Source organism: Ruditapes philippinarum, unplaced genomic scaffold (assembly GCF_026571515.1).
Source record: "Ruditapes philippinarum isolate M1 unplaced genomic scaffold, ASM2657151v2 ctg488_1_1_1_1, whole genome shotgun sequence".
NCBI lineage: Eukaryota > Metazoa > Mollusca > Bivalvia > Venerida > Veneridae > Ruditapes > Ruditapes philippinarum.
In genome coordinates, this window is record NW_026853285.1 from 346,121 (window position 1) to 369,392 (window position 23,272).

The 23,272-nt window shown below is 33.0% G+C and overlaps 1 protein-coding gene across 1 annotated transcript; it reads left to right on the forward strand.

Moving 5' to 3' along the window:
* Positions 1 to 1,218: 1,218 nt before the first annotated feature.
* On the forward strand, positions 1,219 to 22,644 carry LOC132736391 (uncharacterized). The gene is made up of 14 exons (XM_060723516.1): positions 1,219 to 3,175; positions 3,508 to 3,843; positions 4,323 to 4,387; positions 5,843 to 6,085; positions 6,628 to 6,849; positions 10,689 to 10,716; positions 11,008 to 11,946; positions 13,518 to 13,739; positions 14,137 to 14,853; positions 18,490 to 18,776; positions 19,220 to 19,336; positions 19,465 to 19,626; positions 21,464 to 21,678; positions 22,426 to 22,644. Exons 1-14 carry the CDS (start codon positions 1,234 to 1,236, stop codon positions 22,574 to 22,576), a joined length of 5,646 nt encoding a protein of 1,881 aa, XP_060579499.1. The 5' UTR covers positions 1,219 to 1,233; the 3' UTR covers positions 22,577 to 22,644.
* The last annotated feature ends 628 nt before the right edge of the window (positions 22,645 to 23,272 follow it).

Here is a 23,272-nt window from a genome sequence, read left to right on the forward strand (position 1 = left end):
CCTCGTTTTCGTACATTCTGTTTTTTTTAATGTGTTTATGAAAATCGAAATATTACAAAGCCATACCATATAACACTGTTAATATTACGTTCAAACAGACTTACAATCCTTGTTTTCTGAATAATGTATTTAAAACAAGTTCTGAACGTTTTAAAACGGTAAATTTTACGTTATTTACCTATATAGCATTTTGTTGTTCACGACTTGCCTCTGTCCTTTCATACCACGGCCATTAGAATACCATGTTGAGTAAAACGTCCACAACGTTTTAAAACGTAATTATTGAAAATCAATGAAAATCAATTTTTCTCAGGAAGGGTGATTGATATTATGCTTTTCAACGTGAATTGTGTAAGTTCAACTAATTTTTGTTTCAAATAAGAGAACTGCTTACAGAAACTCTGTTTGGTGTATGAATAAATGCATTTTAAAATACTATACCATTTAGAAGATTTTCTTCAATTAATTTGGATATCGATTTGATTACCTCATTAATTAAAAAGTGTACAGTATATCTAAACATTTACTGTATCTGTCAATAAAGGGCACTATACAATTAACATATTTGGTGTTTTTATTTGAACAACATTAAACAGAATGAAATAAATGAAAGGTAAACTTCAAGCATTTAGTCATTTAAAACTAAATTTTGTTGGCCTTCCTACGACAAACAGTAGTGGCTTTCAGGAAGCCAAAATTTTATACCAGTTTATTACGTTATAGCCTTCTTATGACTATAGCGCCCAGCTTTTGAGAAGTTGATTTTTCGGTACGTTTTATTACGCTGTGGCCGTCGAAAGATTATGGCCATATTTTTGTTATTTATAGAATGGATTTGATTAATACTTACAAAACAAGACTTGGCATTAAATGCACAAGTATGACTGTAATCTTTAAATGACCTTGACCCTTAAGGTCAAATTGTTGAATTTTTCTAAAATTTGCTATATTAAATTAAGCTATTAATGGATGGATTTTGATTAATACTTTAACAAAACAACACTAAGCGTATTTAAACTCCCATATCGAGCAAATCATGTTTGACTTTGACCTTTAAACGACTTTGACCTGTAAGGTCAAATTATTGAACATTTCTTAAATTTACTATTATAACTTTGATTTTATTGGATGTTCTGCATATATTCTTGGTCATTATTTATTTTATTAATGGAAGGATTTGATAGATACTTGAACAAACCAACATCTTTTAAAGGTATTTCAGTAAGGATATCAATGTGGTTTCAAGACAGTGACAAACAGAAAAAGGTGATTGCTTTTGATGTGCCTTGTACTATAATGCAGTATATGAAATGGCAGTTTATTCTCAATTTACCTCCTTGGCTTGAGCAATTAAACATTCTCCTAAAGAGAAAAAAGATTCCAGGTACAGTTACTTCGGATTGTGTTGTCCAGGTTCAAATGAAAGTTGATAATGAAAAAGTTTTACAAGACTTAGGTACTTCTGTCTTTAATCATGCGATGGATGAACTTGGAAAAAGCCTGTGTGTAAGAGAAATGGTTACAGCATGTAACCAATTTGACATGTGCATGCAACAATTAAGGCAAGAGAAAGTAGGTATTCATGCCGAAGTTTTAAAAGACAAATTATATATTGTATATAGGACATGTGATCAGAAGTCAGTTTTAGAATCTTTAAAAGACGTAAGACTTGCAGGAGATAAAAAAATAAAAGAAACAATTGAGACATCTCTAGTTTGTATTAAATTGGCGCACATGATGGAGCTTGAGAAAACTTTAAAGTTGCTTTGTAGTTCCACCAAACTAAAAATTGTGTTTGAGACATGCCCAGATAAGTTTAAAGTAATCTTTACTGGACCTGAGAGAGCTGTGAATTTAGCAAAGCAAGAATTTAATCGGATTAGCCGACATATTGTGTCAGAAAGATGTACACTTCATATAATAGCAAGGTCTGCTATACCAGAACTTGAAGTTGATAAGGTCCTTGATGAACATCTTTCAAAATTAGGCATTAAATGTGTAACATTACAAAAGACCGACGAGATTTATATATATGCATTGGAAAAAAACAGCTTAAGAAGGGCATCAGATGAAATAGCAAGACTGATTATAGAAAAGACATGTATAATCAAAGGTGACCTTAAACATCAAAAGGATTTACTTGTTGCACAAGTTAAACAAACATGGCCTGGATTAGTAGTCCTGCACATAGAAGAGAGTGGCTATCTTTATATTGTTGGTGTGAAGGATTGTGTTGAAAAAGCAAGTCAGTGGGTGTCTGAACTGCAGAAAGGCAAACAAACATTAGAAGAATTCTTAAGCATGCAAAGTGCTGAGAAAGTTGATAAAGAGCATGATGAAAATGGTCCTAAGAGGATGCAGGAAAAGCAAGAAGAACCGTTAAAAGTTAAGGGTGATCAGACAGCACTGAGTAAGAATTTTGAAAAGGCAAATGAGGAGACTGGAAAAAAGCTTGAAAACAAAAGAGCTGAACCGGGAGAAAATTTACTTACAGATATGAAATATGCTGGTGAAGACAGTAGTGAGAAAAATGAAATATCCGTACAGAAGAAAAAGAACAAAGCTTTGACAAAAAGATGCCATAAAGATAGTGCACAACAGGATATGCACAACATCAATAATATGGCTGCAAAAGAAAGCCCAGAAACAAAGGAATATGAAGAAAGGAAAGAAAAACAAAGGCAGGATCATACACTCTGCTCAAATAAAGATGCGATTGATGATTCAAAGTTAAAGCTTACAAAGCTGGAAGAAAATGAAGCAGTAACAAGGAAAATGGATAAGAGATTTAGAAAGGAACAAATTGAAAAGAATGACCAAAAGTCAGGAGAACATCTTTTTTCAACATCAGATTTAGATACACAAGTTATAGACATTTCTCATCCTATACATGCACAGTTTATGATCAAAGATGAGAGTAGATCATTTTTATCAACTTGTGCAGATGATCATAATGTAACGATACATCAGGTCATTGACTACAGGTTAGCAGATATTGTTGAAGTTGCTGAAAATGCTGTCTTCACTCCAGAGGAAACAATAGAACGCTCAGTTTTATGGAAAGTGAAAAGAGTGCAGAAAATATTGCAATTGACAACAAATCAATATGATGGAAATGCAAACTCTGGGTCTCGTTTCGTAAATGTGAAGTTCAAAGAATGCAGACATAATAAAGGTATTTCTGATATGTTTTACTATTTCTTGTGTCCTAAGATTCAGTTTTTAGCTTGACAAAGTTGTCCTACTCACCCTTGTATCCACATCAAGACTTCTGGATCAAATTTTTGTTCAGTAAAATATTTTCTTACTCTATTTAAATACTCAATAAAAAGAATTTACTTTAAATTTCAAAGATATTTTACTTACTACTTACTTTATAAATGACAAGGTTCATATGCCCCTTGGGATAAAAAATGAGCCTGCCCAGGAGGTTGCTAAATTTCAAATGTAAAGCAAAACACTTATGTTATACAACATGTATTACTTTTCACTCAAATTTTGTTTTAGATTCTATAACTATTTCTAATGCGGAACCAGTATCAGTGATAATACGTTTACCAGAATGGAAAGATGGCCATGGGAATGAAGACATATTGAGTGACTTGTTGACTCAATTTCTTTCACAAACAGAGTTTGCGGATGTCAGCCATATTGTTATGCACCTAGAGGCATGTAATGGCTGGCCAATATCTGCCTTCATCAAATGTATTGTATCAGTGAAAGGCATATTTCTAAATGACATCAAAAAGTTACCTCACATGGTAACCCTGATACTGAAAGAAAATGCAAAGTTTGGTGAGACACTTCATTATATCAACAGGCGCATTCGTAAATATTTAAAAGGTTGGTTTTTTACATTTCCACATTTTTAAATACATGTATATATCTGTGATCAATGGCATGAATCAGTGCTTTCTCCTAATGTAAATTAAGTGATTTCACAATCAAATTTAAGTAAAATTGAGCAAGTTTAGTGAACGTCTGTGGTTCTACTCATGTACACACTTGTGCCCGAAATAAAGCAAGGAAGGGAAACTGAGGTCTTCCTCCACAAGTGAAGCTGAAAAGTAGCCATATGACCTAAGTTAATTTGAGCAGCAAGGGTAAGTCAAAGAGAATACTATAGAATACAAACTTTTTTGCATTGTAAAGCATAAAAACCTAGAATAAAGAATGAATCATTTTTGGATGTTTGCTTCAAAATTACAAAATATTTTAGTTATTTTTTTATATTTTAAAAGTATCACAAAAATGCATTGAAAAATGCCTACAAACAAGATATAATACAATTAAATGTGAGAGCATATATTATTAAATTTCAGCAGAGAGGGAAAAACAGAATGAATTGCAAGTCATCTTAATGCCAGGAGAACTTGCCAAAACAAAGGTAAATTTGGGTACTACAAGTTTACATATTCAACCTTATTGTACATTGTACCATTCAACCATATTGTACCATTCAATCATTGTTGTACAATTGCCAATTTTAAATTTACATTTAGGCCATCTACCCATACACTTGTTTACATTAAATTTATAAATACATGAACAAAACATATTTAACAATATTTTTATATGTTTTAAAATGAAAACAAAAGCCTTGCTGAGTTGGGGAAAATAAACATCCAAATGAATGTTTTTTTGTATTAGTTTTGCCAATCAAAAGTAATCTTTCAGTTAGGGAACAGACCCATCAACAGAACTTTGCAAAAAATGTTTTATTTTAATAATCATTTCAATATTAACTTAATAACCTAAAGGTTGGAAGAATGTTTGACCCCAGGTGCATAATTAATAAAACTTTTATAGAATAAACTAATACATGCCAAATATATTAGATCTGAGAACTGTTGTTTTCCACAAAAGTAACATCAGTTTATACTACCCTCCTCCAGGAGAGCGCCAACTTTGACCTCAGGATGTAAGTTAATATAACTTTTGTAGAAGACTACAAATTGATGGAACATGCCAAAAATCAGAGTGCTGGGTTTTAAAAGGATAGGATTAAATATTTAACTACATAAACTAAGTGACATGGATCATAATTTATGTAACTTCTGTAGAGGTCGACTAAGCAGTACTACATGCCAAACATCTTAGCTCTGGGCAATTTAATTCCACAAAAAAAGACTTTAATGTGTTTTCCTATATATAAGTCTATACTGAGTAAGTGACCCACAGAACTGGGCAAATATTGACTCAAAAGGAATTCTATGTATCAGTTTCGTGGTGGTCCACAAGGCCATGCTACATGCCAAATATTTAGACTCTAGGCAAGTAGTTTCATGGAATAAGACTAAAAGTGACCCCATTTTGGACATGAGGAGCCAAATTAATATCTGTTTTGTAGAGGTCCACAAGGTAATGCTACAAGATAAATCTCTAATCTGTGGGCATTGTGTCTTCACACTTAGATTTAAAAGTATTTTTCTATATAAACTAAAGTATTTATAAATCAAGTGATTCCCGGTGGTAGGGATAATATTGATCTTAGATAGCGTAAACCTGCATTCCCAAATCAATTCAAAAGGTACAGAGGCAACAAGAAATTTTGAATTTGATTCAGAATGACAATATGTGACCTTGACCTAAATAAGTCAGCAAATCTTTTTATGATGGTTAACTTTTCCGCTATATAGTTTCAGTTTCCTTCAATCAGTTCAAAATAAACAGAGCAGACACAAAATAGCCAACTGACTGAGGGAGGTGCATGACAATATATGTCAACATGTTTTCGGGCTTATAAGAAATAAATATTATCTTCTTCCAAACATATATACTGTCTAAAACAATAAATTAGTAAAACATAAGAAAATACAATTTTAATCTCTATTATTTATAGGCTGATGTGATAGTTAACACCACTTCGAGAGACTTGGATTTGACAAATGGGAAAGTGTCATCAACATTACTAAAGGCTGCAGGTCAAGGTATACAGAGAGAATGTTTTGAAAAATTTCCAAGAGGCATATCAATATCAAAGCATGAGGTAGCTGTGACAGGTGGCCACAAATTACATTGTGATAAAGTTTTCCACATTGCCTTAGATAGGTATATACCTAAACAGGAAATGAATACTATAGAGGTATTTTATTGTAATTTTTTGTTGTTAGATAATTTACGTATGAACTTGTCTAAATCAATGTTGCTATGACCATTTCTCACATTGTAATATGCTCATGGTAGTATATTTACAATCCATTCATAAATCATGTTCTAGTGAGACATAACATGGGTTAGATTATGTGATTACATCATTTTACTGAAATAATTTTAAGTGGCTTTTCTACAAAAATGTTACAAAACATGGATGAAACAATACAAAAATTAACTGCTAGTTGATTTTATGCCCCATCAATTGAGGCAGGGATGAATCTTTTGCCCTTGTCCGTCCATCCCGCTGTCATGTTATCTGTCTGTAGACTGACAAAACATTTGAATATAGAGGCATTCGACTGTCCGAAGACACATTTCAAATAAACTTTTATTTTAAGCTAAAATTTGCTTTTAATGTTGTTATATTCACTTTTATCAGTCGTGTTCAGAAATGATGAGGCTTCAACTTTTTGTTTGCATTTAGAAAAAAAATGAAATATATGTTAAAGTCTTAACACTTTAATTTTGAAGAGTATTCGTACATTGGTAACACGTTGCCTGGAGCAAGCGTCAGAAATGGAGTACAAGACGATAGCTTTCCCCGCTATCGGGACAGGTGTTTTGAGATATCCTATAGACCTTGTGGCAGCAGCTATGTTCGAGAGCGTTGAGCGTTTCAAGAGTGTTTACATGGATACATCATTGACAACAGTTTTCTTTGTCATATATCCAGCAAATATAACAGTTATGGAGGTAGGTAATTTTTGATAGTGTTTTCAAATTTGTAATAATGTTTTCAAATTTGTGAACAGACAGGGATTCAAAAGATTTCCTGACCCTATATCTTTATCTGATTTTATCATATAAGTTGAATTTGACCTCCCTATATTGAATGTTTTGATAGAATGACACCTAAGGTCTAGGTCACATTGAGAAATAAGTCAACAATCAATTGGCTTTCAAACGCATTAACCATTGCCAGTTCTCAACCCCTATTGATTTTTGTGTCAAGGGTGCAAAGGTCAAAGTCACATTGACCTTGTATATCAAAACAGTTTCTGACCAATAACTTTGAATCTGATTGGCCCTTGTCCCCTAAACTTAACAGGTTCTTTAGTCTTAGACAGAGGATTACCCCTTAAGATTTTAATGTTGTAGGGTCTAAGTTTAAGGTCACATGAACCTCAGTTTCCAACCAATAACTTGACAACAAAAGGGCCCTTTGCCCTCAAATTTCATGGAAGGGTTGGTTTTGGATCAAAGATGACCCTTCTGATTTTTTTCAGTTGATGGCCAAAACGGCAAAAGGTCTAGGTTTCATTGACCTTGTATGCCAAAACGATACCCAACCAATAACTCAACAACCCTTGTGGTGATGGCCGTCAAACTATAGGATATTGGCCTTAGGCAGTAGATGATCCCTTTTGATTTTTGGAATGAGGGCTGTCTCAAAGGTCAAGGTCACATTGACCTGACCTTGACTGTCAAAATGGTTGTTGACCAAATACTCAATAAATCATGGGGCCTGGCTCTCAAACTTTATTGGTGCTTTTGTCTTTGGTTGTAAACAACCCCTTCCACTTTTTGGTTTGAGGTGTCAAAGGTGATCTGTAACTGTGATCTTGTAGGCCAAAATATTTTATATGTTGATAGTTCTCTTTATAGTTCATTGTTAAATTCAAGCTTTCTAAATCACCTCTGAAAACTTTTGTTTTCACCATTTTACAATTTTTGATTGCGTTGCTATATTATTCCTGTTTTTCTTATATTTACATAATCAGTTTCTCTGTGACTTACATAATGGTTACTTATTCTTACTCCTCATTAAAGTAGAATGTTGTAATGCCATTTTGACATTTCTTGTTTAAATCGAGTTCAAGGTGATCATGTAAAACCTGGTACAATATATTGCAGGAAATTTTGATTATGGTCAGTCAATTTGTGGTGTCTAAAATATTATTGCAATTTTTCATTTTATGAAGTCCATGTTGAATGTAGTTCCTCTATATATAGTTTTTTAGCTCGACTTTTTTTTTTGAAAAAAAAATAGAGGTATTGCTACAGTCAGGTCGGCGTTGCCGTTGCCGTTGCCGTTGCCGTTGCCGTCCGAAAACTTGTACCTGGATCATAACTTTTTTATTTCTTTGTGTATTGTCTTCATACTTGGCCACAACAACCCTTGGGACAAGACCTTTCAGTAGACCACACTAACCTTGACCTTCATCCATAAATGACCTTGACCTTCAAGGTTAAAAGTCCAATTTTTGCTTGTTCATGCTGTTATTGGCTGTAACTTTGTTATTTTGAATGGATTGTGTCTTCAAACTTGAACATAATAATCTTTAAGGATATCCCTTAAAAATAACCAGCCAGACCTTGACCTTCACTCATAAATGACCTTGACTTTGAAGGTCAAATTATTGAAATTTTCATTTTTTTGGCTTTTATTGGCTGTAAGTTTGTTATTTTTGAATGGATTGTCCTGAAACTTGAACATAATAATCTTCAAAGATTACTGTTAAAGATATACCGGAAGACCTTGACCTTCACACATTAATGACATTGTCTTTGAAGGTCAAATTATTGAAATTTTCATTGTTTTGGCGGTCACTGACTGTAACTTTGCTATTATTGAAGGGATCAACTTCATATTATTAGAGAACATTCTTAAGGACCAGACCTTGTTGTTTATCAAACCCAACTTTGCTTGGGCTCTTAAATGACCTTGACCTTGAAGGTTAAATTACTGAATTTTCTCAGATTTGTGCAGTAAATGACCATATTTAAATATTTATTGGTGTGTGTGTGTCTATATATATATATTTACAACAACAACAACAATAACTAAAATTGTGTCATTGTTTCTATTTATAGAATTGCGTCATTGTTTCTATTTATAGAATTGCATCATTGTTTCTATTTAGAGAAATTGGGTCATTGTTTTTTTGGGTTTTTTTTATAGAAATGCGTCATTTTTTCTATTTTTAGAAATTGCATCATAATTTCTATTTTTAGAAATTGCATCATTTTTTTCTATTTTTAGATATTGCGTCATAATTTCTATTTTTAGTATTTTTAGAGATTGCATCATTTTTTCTATTTTTAGAAATTGTGTCATAATTTCTATTTTTAGAAATTGCGTCATAATTTCTATTTTTAGAAATTGCGTCATTGGTGCTATTTTTAGATATTGCGTCATTTTTTCTATTTTTAGAAATTGCGTCATAATTTCTATTTTTAGTATTTTTAGAGATTGCATCATTTTTTCTATTTTTAGAAATTGCATCATAATTTCTATTTTTAGAAATTGCATCATTGGTGCTATTTATAGAAACTGTGTCATAATTTCTATTTTTATAAATTGCGTTGTAATTTCTATTTTTAGAAATTGCGTCATTGGTGCTATTTTTAGATATTGCGTCATTTTTTCTATTTTTAGAAATTGCGTCATAATTTCTATTTTTAGTATTTTTAGAGATTGCATCATTTTTGCTATTTTTAGAAATTGCGTCATAATTTCTGTTTTTAGAAATTGCGTCATTGGCGCTATTTTTAGAAATTGCGTCATTTTTTTCTATTTTTAGAAATTGCGTCATAATTTCTATTTTTAGAAATTGCGTCATTGGTGCTATTTTTAGAAATTGCGTCATTTTTTCTATTTTTAGAAATTGCGTCATAATTTCTATTTTTAGAAATTGCGTCATTTTTTCTATTTTTAGAAATTGCGTCATTGGTGCTATTTTTAGAAATTGCGTCATTTTTTAGAAATTGCGTCATAATTTCTATTTTTAGAAATTGCGTCATAATTTCTATTTTTTAGAAATTGCATCATTGGTGCTATTTTTTAGAAATTGCGTCATTTTTCTACTTTTAGAAATTGCGTCATAATTTCTATTTTTAGATATTGCGTCATAATTTCTATTTTAGTATATCTAGAAATTGCGTCATTTTTTTCTTTTTTTAGAAATTGCTTCATTTTTTCTATTTTTAGAAATTGCGTCAATTTTTCTATTTTTAGAAATTGCATCATTGTTGCTATTTTTAGAAATTGCATCACTTTTTTATTTTTAGAGATTATGTCATTTTTTGTATTTTTAGAAATTGCGTCATTTTTTCTATATTGAGAAATTGCGTCATGTTGCTATTTCAAGAAATTGCGTACTGTTGCTATTTTTAGAAATATGCTTAATGTTTCTATTCATATATATACAAAATATATAAAGAAAACTAATGTGACAAGACAGACAAACTAAATTTATAAAAAGGAAACGTTAATATATGTTCAAACCTTTCTATGTTTGCGTTTAGAAAAAGTAAAAAGTCGAGCGTTGCCCCCGCCCGGCGGTGGCTCTTGTTAATACCATGTTGTACTTGATTGTCCTATCATATTTTTTTACATACAATTGCTTATTTTACCATATTTTACCTTCAATTACTTTTTTTTACCATTTTTTTACATGCATTTACTCAAACAATTTTCAAACAATTTCTTATTTTTACCTTATTTTACATACATTTACTTATTCTTATTTTTACTGTATTTTTACCATTGAGTTTAAAGTAATTGTACACTATGAACTTTTTTCATTTAGATTTTCAAAAAGCATGAAGAATCACTAGGTATGTTTGTCTATAATATATTCCTTTACTCTAAATATAAAATTGAAATGTATTAAGAAATTGATATTAATAATAAAAAAGATTAATATTCTTTTGAATAAATTTATTTTATTAAATGTATGCTTTTGAATATTCACGGTTCTGTACACATTAAAACATTACTTTGCATACTTTTACCTAGCATTTTCGCAAGTATTGTCTTAGAATATTTGTAGGATGATAGTCTTGTGTAAGTAAGTGTAACAACCTGACCAAATATGCAGAAAGTTGATGTGTTCTGTTTTATTATAGGAAAACCACTAGAAGTTGGCAGACAAAAAGAGGACATTCCTAGAGTTCAAATAAAAATATCTGGCCAGACTGAGAATGTTGAAAAAGCAAAGTCCTGTGTCTTGGAAAGGTGTGATGACGAACTGTACAACCCGTCAGATAAAATTCAAGTATGTTTCAAACAAGTCACATTGCAAGAGTATTTATTACTTAGGCATATGTATGAGGTCCCTTCTGTTGAAATGGAGCACAAGAACGATTGCCTTGTATTATCTGGTAAACGTAAAGAACTGAAACGTGCAGCCGATGATGTTGAAGAGTACTTAAAAGAAGTGAGAAGGTATGTCTCCTGCTCTGTAAGTGTGCAAGGTTGTGACACCAAGTCTGTTAAAGAAGAAATAAAGCTTGTTAATCAACGTGGGAGTTGTATGTGTATATTTGACAGAATAAGTGCTATTGTGTACATATATGCTCATGAATCTAGAAAATTAAAATCAATACAGGACAAAATAGTACAAAAATTAGGTATTGGCCTACAGAAATCTGCGTGTTTTGGCAATGAACAGGCTGTCGCCCAAGTGGCCCAAAAACTTCAAAGTGAAGTGAATACCTCTTCAGAGAGAAGAAACGTACAAGCAAATGACAATGAGCATTCACAGCAACACCTAAATAAGTCTGTCATATTAAATGATGGCCAGGAAGACAAGAAGAAAACAACCCAGAGAAAGAACATTGTCAGACAATTTTCATGGACACAGAACACCAAAAATATGAAAGTATATGACATCAGCGGACTATGTGTTAGAGTATATGAAGGTGATATAATCGGTGTTCCAGTTGACTGTATTGTAAATCCAGCAAACAGCAACCTTTCACATACTGGAGGACTGGCATTATCCATAGCAAATGCTGCTGGAAACGGGTTGGATATTGAATCAGTGAAAATTACTGCATCTTATGGTAAAACAACTGTTTTTCTTTCTTTTTAACTGTTCAGCATCTTACGGTAAAACAATCTTTTTCTTTTTAACTGTACATACTTATGAGTAAAAATTTTTTTTAACATTACCTTAAAGTAAAAAAATGAGCTTCTTTTACAAAAAAATTCATAATTTAATTTATCATATTTAAAGGATTGATTGAAAATAGTACTTTATTGACAATGACTTTGATTGGGTGTTCTCTTTACCTACTGCGGTGATAATTGGGCCTCTTATATGAAAGTTACATTTTTCATGTACAAACTCCTGCATAAGTATCAATTCTAATTATGTGTTCATGCCGATAAAGAAGCAGTGGCTTATTTCTACAGAAATAAAAAATTAATAGTATTAATTCATGGAAGCCAGATATTCTTTGAGAGTGTTGCTATATTTTGTTACATAATATTGTTTTAATAGCTGTGTTTCTTTTTCTAATCATTTTATGGATAACATTTGATGTTCAGGAAATTAAGAATTTGGTTATGTACACAAGCTTTGATAAATACTATGTGCAATAATGATGCATGGTGCACAAATCTTTTATAATGTAAACTGAGTGTAAATAGACACATGAAATGACTTGAAAAGATTGGTTTTATTCAAGACTTTCATTTAAATTTTTGTATATTAATTATATATTTTTAAAGCGATTCACCCGTGTGTTTGTATGTGTGTTATATAGATTATATAGTGAACTTAAAAAATCTTCTTGTGAAAAACCACTAGTCCAATTTCAACCAAACTTGGCAGGATTGATCCTTGGGTGAAGTGCTTTCAAAGGTGTTCAAAGAATTTCATTCCATGCAGAAATCTGGTTGCCATGGCAACCAAAAGGAATTATAGGAATAAATCTAAAAAATCTTCTTGTAAAGACCCACAAGGCCTAGAGCATAGATATTTTGCACAAGGCATTGTCTGGTAGACCTCTACCAAGATTGGTCAAATTATAGCCCTGGGGTCAAAATTGGCCCCGCCCTGGGGGTCATTGATTTTCACTATATGTACATATAGTAAAAACTTAAAATACCTTCTTGTCTGAAGGTAAAAGCCTTAGAGCTTTGGTATTTGGTATATGATATAATCTTTAGGTAACTTACCAGACTTGTTCAAATTTTGCCTCTAGCGTCAAAATTAGCCCCGCCCCGGGGTTCATCATTTTTCCTTATACCGGTACATGTATATGTATATAGTAAAAACTTAAAAAATCATCTTATCGAAATTGACAAAGGCTAGAGGTTAGATATTTTGCATGAATCATTTTGTAGTGAACCTCTACCAAGATTGTTCAAATTATAGCCCTGGGGTCAAATTTGGCCCCGCCCCAGGGGTCAATGATTTTTGTCAAGTAAAAAATTGTCTGAAGGTACTTATCTGATAATAACAATTAGATAGGTCAGTGATCTATGCATTTTGGCAATCTTCAACAAAAAAATTGTGTTCCTACATTACTATTTAGTGTTGTATTAATGCGGTGACATAGCATTTTTCACAAATGCAATCTTGTTCTGCCACAGAATCATTTTCATTTAATTTGCATATTTTCAATAGGAGGAGCTTTACCAGTTGCAGAAGTTGTTAGAACAACAGCAGGGCTGCTTCCATACAAATGCATACTTCATGCTGTAGGGCCATGTTGGTATGACTATTCTCCATTAACAGAAGAAAGTATTGGTGAATGCTTGCATCAACTTAAATTGACAACTATTAGATGCTTCCTAGCAGCTGAACGAGAAGGCTTACAGACAATAGCCATTCCGACTATTTCGTCAGGTGAATTGTGTATTTTCAACCCTTATCCTGGTGAATTTCTTAAATGCATGTGTCCAACTTCCATCTATGGAATTATGTATAATATTTTGGGATTTGAAGATGAAAATTTGAAGTTAGTCAGCCAACAGAATAGAACCTGTTCAGACTGCACTAATGCCCAACTTGTCACTAATGTAAAATAATGGTTAATGGTTGGAATTTTCAGGCTGTTATACATAAATTATATTTTATATTGTCCATTGGAAATAATTTCATCTATACCTTTTAAGTTTTCATGACTGAGAAAATGCTTAAACAGGGATAGATCATCACTATTTATTAACATAGCACCATTATAAGTAGACATACAAATGACCCATATCAGTTAAGGCTTATTCAAGTATCTTGTCTGTTGCAGGCTTATTTGGTGTGCCAAAAGAGTTGTGTGTGATACAGTATGCAAAAGCAGTTATAGATTACAGCACAATACATAATGGACTGAAAGAAATACACATTGTTGACATCAAACCTGACATGATAGATATAATACATCATGTCTTTGACATGATGATCGTCCAAAAACAAAATATCAAACTTGATGTACAGAGGTATTGTCAGGTAGAAACTATGGCCAATGCAGAAACAAAACACAATTCCAAAAAGTTAACAGAAGAAATACATGTTAATAGTCAATTTCATAATGAAAGAAGTGAACATACAGAAAAAGATATTGGTTGGAATGCAACATACGCAATTGATGGTTCAAAATTGATATGTGTATTTTCGTCCAACAAAGAAGTGCAGATATACCATGGTGATATTGTAAAATTGCGAGGTATTCAAGCTCTTGCATGTAGTGAAAACAGAAAAGGTGAAGCGAAAGGGGAAGTTGCAAATCACCTAGCGGAAACAAATGGAAAAGATTATCTTAAGGAGAAATCAGAAATGTTCAAGTCCAGTTACAATTATGGGGATATTGTTTTTACTTCTGGTGGAAAAAGCTGTTTTAAAGGCATTGTACATGTGATTACTCCGAGGAAAGATATAAAAGCACTACATATGATGTACATCAACTTACTTGAGAAACTTGCAAAAGAAAACATTAGCAGCATTGCACTTCCACTTTTTGGGACAGGTATTTCTCTACTTTTAAACAATACAATGTCTGTATGTCTCTTTTTATGTCCTCCCTTTTGAGACATGTTTACATTGTTGGCAAACAAAATATAACTGACATAATTTGAATAATCATTTGTATAACTGATTATTATTACTGGTTTTTTTTAGCTCACCTGTCACAAAGTGACAGGGCGAGCTTTTGTGATCGCTTTTCGTCCGTCGTCCTTCCGTGGTCTGTCCGTAAACTTCTACTTTAAATGACATCTCCTCATAAACCACTAAGCCAATTTCATCCAAACTTCACAAGAATGTTCCTTTGGTGGTCACCTTTAAAAATTGTTCAAAGAATTTAATTCCATGCAGAACTCTGGTTGCCATGGCAACCGAAAGAAAAAACTTTAAATATCTTTTTTTAAAACGCATAAGAGCTAGAGCTTAGATATTTGGCATGAAACATCTTCTAGTGAGTGTCTACCAAGTTTGTTCAAATAAAAGCCCTGGGGTCAAAATTGGCCCGCCCCGGGGGGGGGGTCATTGATTTTCCCTATATGCATATAATAAAAACTTAAAAAATCTTCTTTTAAAGAATCCAAAGAGCTAGAGCTAAGATATTTAGCATGAAACATCTTCTAATGTGTGACTACCAAGTTTGTTCAAATAAAAGCCCTGGGTACAAAATTGGCCCCGCCCCGGGGGGTCATTGATTTTTCCTATATGCATATTGTAAAAACTTAAAAAAATCTTCTTTTAAAGAACTCAAAGAGCTATGGCTAGGATATTGAGCATCAAACATGTTCTAATAGGTGTCTACCAAGTTTGTTCAAATAAAAGCCCTGGGGTCAAAATTGGCCCCGCCCCAGGGGGTCATTGATTTTCCCTATATGCATATAGTAAAAACTTAAAAATCTTCTTTTAAAGAACCCAAAGAGCTAAAGCTAAGATATTTAGCGTTAAACATCTCCTAATAGGTGTCTACCAAGTTTGTTCAAATAAAAGCCCTGGGGTCAAAATAGGCCCCGCCCCAGGGGGTCATTGATTTTCCCTATATGCATATTGTAAAAACTTAAAAAATCTTCTTTTAAAGAACCCAAAGAGCTAGAGCTAAGATATTTAGCATGAAACATCTTCTAATGGGTGTCTACCAAGTTTGTTCAAATAAAAACTCTGGGGTCAAAATTGGCCCCGCCCCAGGGGGTCATTGATTTTCCCTATATGCATATAGTAAAAACTTAAAAAAACTTCTTTTAAAGAACCAAAAGAGCTAGAGCTAAGATATTTAGCATGAAACATCTTCTAATGGATGTCTACCAAGTTTATTCAAATAAAAGCCCTGGGGTCAAAGTTGGCCCCACCCCAGGGTGTCATTGATTTTCCATATATACATATAGTAAAAACTTAAAAACCTTCTTTAAAAGAACCCAAAGAGCTAGAGCTAAGATATTTAGCATGAAACATCTTCTAATGGGTGTCTACAAAGTTTGTTCAAATAAAAGCCCTTGGGTCAAAATTTGCCCGGCCCTGGGGGTCATTGATTTTCCAAATTTTATTATATGTGTATAGGAAAAACTTAAAAAATCTTCTTTGGAAAAAACAAAATAGCTAGAGTTTAGATATTAAGCATGAAACATCTTCTAGTGATTGTCTACAAAGTTTGTTCAAATAAAAGCCCTGGGGTCAAAATTGGCCCCACCCCGGAGGTCATTCATTTTCCCTCTATGTGTAAAACTATAGCAAAAATTGAAAAATCTTCTTTGAAAAAACTCAAATAGCTAGAGTTTAGTTATTAAGCACGAAGCATCTTCTAGTGAGTGTCTTCAAAGTTTGTTCAAATAAAAGCCCTGGAGTCAAAATTGGCCCAGCCCAGGGGGACATTGATTTTCCTTATACGAGTATAGCAAAAACTTAAAAATCTTCTTTGAAAAAACCCGAATAGCTAGAGTTTAGATATTAAGCATGAAACATTTTCTAATAAGTGTCTACAAAGATTGTTCAAATAAAAGCCATGGGGTCAAAACTGGCCCTGCCCCAGGTGTGTCATTGTTTTTAACTATATGTGTAAAGAATTTTTTTTTAAAAATCTTCTTTTAAAAATCCCAATGAGCTAGACCTTAGATGTTTAGCATGAAACATCTTCTAATGGTTGTCTACCAAGTTTGTTCAAATAAAAGCCCCGGGCTTTAAACTGGCTCGCTCCGGGGGCCTATGTACAGGTGAGCGACTTCAGGGCCATCATGGCCCTCTTGTTATTCAAATATTCTGGAAATTTGTCAGGAAGGTTGTTTTGATGAGATCTAAGTCAGGTTCGAATATGGGTTGTCTCTGGTCAAAAACTAGGTCACAGGAGCTAAAAATAGAAAAATCTTGTTAACACTTCAGTGGCTGCATTTTTTATTCAAGTATCCTGGAAATCAATCAGGAAGGTGGTTTTGATGATTTCTATTTCAAGTTTAAACATGGGTCATATCCAAAAACTAGGTCACAGAAGCTAAAAATAGAAAAAGCTTGTTTACACTCTAGTGGCTGCAGTTTTGATCCAAATATTTTTGAAATTGATCAGGAAGGTTGTTTTGATCAGGAGCTAAAAATAGAAAAAGCTTGTTCACACTCTAGTGGCTACAGTTTTGATCAAATATCCTGGAAATTAATCAGAAAGGTTGTTTTGATGATTTCTAGGTCAAGTTTGGTTATAGGTCATCTTCGGTCTAAAACTAGGTCACAGGAGCTCAAAAAAATATTGTTAACACAATTGTGGCTGCAGTTTTAATCCAAATATTCTGGAAATTTGTCACAAAGGTTGTTTAAATTATTTCTCGATCAAGTTTGAATATGGGTCGTCTCTCGTCTAAAACTAGGTCACACGAACTAAAAATAGAAAAATCTTATTAACACTCTAGTTGCTACTGTTTTGATTCAAATATCCTGGAAATTGGTCTGAAAATTTGTTTTGATGATTTCAAGGTAAAGTTCGAATATAGGTCACCTGTCAAAAAAAGGTTACACTGCTCAAATATGGAAAAACCTTTGGAATACTCTAATGGTAACATTTTTGACTCATTTGTCATCAAACTTGGTCAGGATGCTTTATCTAGAGTTAATTGCTTGGAGAAATTTGAACATGTAAATTTGATGTAAAACTAAGTCACAGGAGCTAAAAATAGAAAAATCTTGTGAACTCTCTAGTGGTTACTGTTGTTATCCAAATATCCTGGAAATTGGTCTACAAGTTTGTTTTGATGATTTTTAGGTCAAGTTTGAATATGGGTCACCTGGTGTCAAAAACTAGGTCACACTGCCTAAATAAAGATACACCTTGTTATCACTCTAGAGGTCACATTTTTCACTCAATTGTCATCAAATTGGTCAGGATGCTTGTCTGACATTGCTTGGATAAGGTCGATGGGACAGTGGAGCGATCTAGTGCCATCTTGGCCCTCTTGTTGATTCAATTATTCTGAGTTTCCAGATATTGACTTGCTAAATGGTAGCAAAATCAGTGACATTGATATTTATTTGTTCTTCATTTTATAAAATTACAAATAAAAGGAAAGTAGCTTGCTTGATATGTGTTTTGAAATGTAAATTAAGTCAGACAGACTTTCAGATCTGCATAAACTTCTAAGCATTTAAGTTATACATAAATTTCTTTTTCAAGGTTCAGGCAACTTTTCACTCAGTACAAGTGCCACAGTGTTCCTGGAAGAATGGAGAAGGTTTGTAAGAAAATACCATGGATATGCCTTGACGATCCATCTTATTCTTGTTGATAAGTATACTTCAGACCTTGTTAAAGATATCTTCAGACAACACATTAATGCTTGGAATGGAAATTCTGGTGGGCCGTCATTTGATGCTCAGCAACAAATTGAAGAGAGAAATAAGAGAAGGGAGGAGGACAAGAAAGATTATGAGGATCGTAAAGAAAATAAAGAGAAAAGTGATGTAAGTGTTGATTAAAATGTGACAAACATTTCTTGTTTGTATTATCTAATTAAATAATACCTCAATAATGTTGGTGCATAGTAAAACAAAGCACAAAATGGATACAGTATGAAAATAGCTTTGAATATCCACTCAAAGCCACTTGATAATTGTTCTTTCAGTAAATTTTACTCATTATTGTGAACAAAAATTTCAATTACTATTTATTGATCCTCTACAATTCTGTTCTTTAATACATATACTGCAAAGTATTGTGAACTATGAATAATTTAAAATTCGATTTACTTTATGGATTGTTGTTCATTTTATCCAGTTTATTTGGGGATTTGCAATTTAGAATTGAAACTTGATCTATTTCATATACCCGAAAAGTGTCATTATTGCTGCATTGTTTCATATCAGTATCATTAAAAGTTATTTCAATCAGATGACTATATTTAAAGGCCGTTTCTACAGAAATTGAAGATGATTGCGTTATATGTATGGACAAAATTGAGGAAGCAGCAAAGCTGAAATGCGGTCACCAATTTTGCAAAGAATGTATTGAAGGATATTTCAAGGTAAGGTTTTTGTTATACAACTGTTCCTTCATCTTAAATATTTTGTTTTGTTTGTTTTGTTTTTTTTTCCAAAAAATTGAACGAACATTTGACAAGTAAAAGAATATTTGCGTTACGTATATTTGAAGGTTAAACAAGTGTGTCCGACATGTGGGCAAGTATGTGGTGTTGTCATTGGTGATCAACCTGATGGGACATTAGATGTTGCTAAGATACGATCAAGTTGTACAGGATATGAAGGGTGTAAGACCATAGCGTTGTCGTATAATTTCCCTCCTGGCTATCAAGGGGTAATTGATATTTTTGCATCTTTTATATCTAAAAGAATGAGTGAATGTAAAGTTCTATCGTATTTTAAGTACATATAAGCAACTGCTTATTTCATAATAATCCTAAAATTAAGTTTATAAAAACCATCTCCCCTTTTAATGCCCCCCTTAGAAGAAGAGGGGGTATATTGTTTTACTAATGTCGGTCTGTCTGTCTGTCTGTATGTCCGCCTGTCTGTCAGTCTGTCCGTTGGTAGACCACATGGTTTCCGCTGATTATTTTTAAAACTATGAATTACAAAGTCTTCATATTTCACATAGTGATTGGTCATAACTAGTAGATGACCCCTATAAATTTTGAGGTCACTAGGTCAAAGGTCAAAGTCACAAGGGCATTAAATGTCAAAATGGTTTTCGCTGATTATCTTGAAAAGTATTCATCAAAAATTTGTCATATTTCACATAGTGATTGGTCATAACTAGTAGATGACCCCTTTTGATTTTGGGGTAACTAGGTCAAAGGTCAAGGTCACAGGGGTCTTAAATGTCAAAATGGTTTCTGCTGATTATCTTGAAAAGAATTCATCACAAAGTTTTCATATTACACAAAGTCTTCATATTGCACATATTGATTGGTCATAACAAGTGGATAACCTCTGTTGATTTTGGGGTCATTAGGTCAAAGATCAAGGTCACAGGGGTCTTGAATGGTAATATGATTTCGGCTTATTATCTTGGTTACTATTTATCAGAAAGTCTTCATGTTTCACATATTGATTGGTCATAACTAGTAGATGTCCCAAATTGATGTTTGGGTCAAAGGTCGAGGTCACAGGGGCCTCAAATGTCAGAATAGTTTCCGCTCATTATCTTAGATACAATTCATCACAAAGTCTTCATATTTCACATATTGATTTGTCATAACAAGTAGATGACCACTATTGATTTTGGGGTCACCAGGTCAATGGTCAAGGTAACAGGGTCTTTGAATGATAGTATGATTTCAGCTCATTATCTTGAAAGATGATTATTACAAAGTCTTCATATTTCACATAGTGATTGGTCATAACCAAGAGATGATCCGTATTGCTTTTGTGGTCACTAGATCAAAGGTCAAGGTCACAGGGGCCTTAAATGTCAGAATGGTTTCCGCATATTATCTTGAAGACTTTTTATCACAAAGTCTTCATATTTCACATACTGATTGGTCATAACTAGTAAGTGACCCCTATTGATTTTGGGGTCACTAGGTCAAAGGTCAAGGTCACAGGGTTCTTGAATGTTAGTATGGTTTCCGCTCATTATCTTGAAAGCTATTTATCACAAAGTCTTCATATTTCTAATATTGATTGGTCATAACTATTAGATGACCCCTATTGATTTTGGGTCACTAGTTCAAAGGTCTAGGTCACAGGGGCCTTAAATGTCTCATTATCTTGAAAACTATTTATCACAAAGTCTTCATTATTTTTCTTTTTTCCATAATTGAACACTTCCATGTACCCATTTATGGCAAGTTTCTATAACAAAATTACCAATAATGTGAGTCAAGGGCTAGAAAGGGTTGTATGTGTTGTTTGACATTTCTTGTTTCTCAAATGAGTTTGAAGGCATATGACATGTGTTAACGAGTTTTTCTTCCATTTACATTTAAAACAGACATGTTTAATAAGAAGGAATGGTATTTCACAATATAGAAAACATAACATACATGCTTTTTGACATGTAATTATCTGAAGTTGACTTTAACTAGCAATACAAATTAACTTTATTTTTGCCACTATGCGAATATGAAAAGGAGGAAAATTGACCGCTCGAGCTGAAATGATAATGTCAATATCTTGACCTGTTTTTATAGCAAATGCATCCACGACCAGGGGCATACTACAGAGGTATATGTCGAACTGGATTTTTACCTGACACAAAAGAGGGTAGAGAAATATGTGCCATGTTGAAAGTTGCATTTGAAAGGAGATTGGTATTTACAATTGGAACATCTAGAACTACAGGGGAAGAAGGTGTTATTACATGGAATGATATTCATCATAAAACAGATCATAGACCTGGTACTCAGTAAGTATCAATTGTATAATTTCTCGTAGTGCATTTGATATTATTTATAGTGTAGAAAAATGTAATAAATCTCTTGTTAATGTTGTTTATCATCATTCAGCTGAAAAAATGTCATATGTAAGTTTCTTATTTAAACATTTATAATGCTTCCAAACTCCACTCACGCTTAAGATCTTATAATTGAACATTTGCAAATGTTTCTAAATATACAAATTGTACAAAAATTATGTTACCAATTATTGCTACAGTTTCATATTTTGGCAAATTTTTCATACACATATGGCCAAATACTTTCAAATATCAGGCAGAAGACTTTGCTCAAGGTTTATAGAGAAATATGTGTCCCTTAATTAATTTGCCAAATGTTTTAAGTCTGAAAACTTTCAGCAATACAACAAGTAGAATTATGTTACAAAACAGTTCTTTCATTTTGTAAATGAAAGTGTACCCTGTTATAGTTTTATTTTGAAATAAATGGCATTTATTTATTTAATAATTATAGATTTCAATACTTTGAACAGCTTACTTTGTTCAAATTAACCCTTGATAGACTGTAATTTTGATATACTATCTATCTTTTAGCATTGACACTGGATTTAAATTTATATAATTAATTAACTTTGCAATAAAATGTGATAGCAAAAATTTAGAACAAACACATCCTCTTTTGTTGAAGTAAACTTTACTCCTTGCTGGTTTTGATATAACAGACAACTTTATAAACGTAATTATTGATGTTATTTACAGGTTTGGCTACCCTGATGAAACTTACCTACAAAGGGTGAGAGAAGAACTTGCAGTGAAAGGAGTTACAGAACAAGACTTAGACAGAAAGCTTCTGAAAGAGCTGAGCAAGGAACCATTTTGTGCTACGTATAAAACAGACACAACAGTATGATACCTGAGCATGTTATGTTTGTAGAAAAGTGAAATATCAAACATACAAGATTTTATAGACTGTTTCGTTTTTTTGTGTCGCCTTGAAAAAGGCGACATATAGGGGTTACTTTTGTCGGCAGCGTCGTTGTCGGCGTTGTTGTCGGTGTCGTCGTCGGTGTCGGCGTCGGCGTCCCCTAAAGCTTGTCCGGAGCATAAGTCAGTCATTATAAGTCGGATTGACTTCAAACTTGGTATGCATGCTTCTCATAATGACCCGAAGTGCAGTGCACAAGAACAAGTACTCTGTACTCCTTATTTTTTGAGTTATTGCCCTTTGTTTATTTTCATACTTTATTTTTGTCCGGGCCATTTCTCCTTAAGTATAAAATATTTGGACTCGTAACTTCATAGGATGATAGATCTCATTAAGAAGAAGTGCAGTGTACAAGAACTGGTACTCTGCATTTCTTATTTTTTGAGTTATTGCCCTTTGTTAATTTTCATACTTTATTTTTGTCCAGGCCATTTCTCCTAAAGTATAAAAGCTATGGACTTGAAACTTCATAGGATGATAGATCTCATTAAGAAGAAGTGCAGTGCACAAGAAAAAAGGCGACATATAGGGGTTACTTTTGTCGGCGGCGTCGTTGGCGTCGTTGTCGGTGTCGTCGTCGGTGTCGTTGTTGGTGTCGGCGTCCCCTAAAGCTTGTCCGGA

Bases quoted from the DNA above. Each gene is read 5' to 3' on its own strand.
- LOC132736391 (XM_060723516.1), top strand. From the start codon at position 1,234: ATGTGGTTTCAAGACAGTGACAAACAGAAAAAGGTGATTGCTTTTGAT. The intron at 10,717-11,007 runs GTATGTTTGTCT...GTTTTATTATAG, and splicing joins AAAGCATGAAGAATCACTAG to GAAAACCACTAGAAGTTGGC. The intron at 14,854-18,489 runs GTATTTCTCTAC...TTCTTTTTCAAG, and splicing joins ACTTCCACTTTTTGGGACAG to GTTCAGGCAACTTTTCACTC.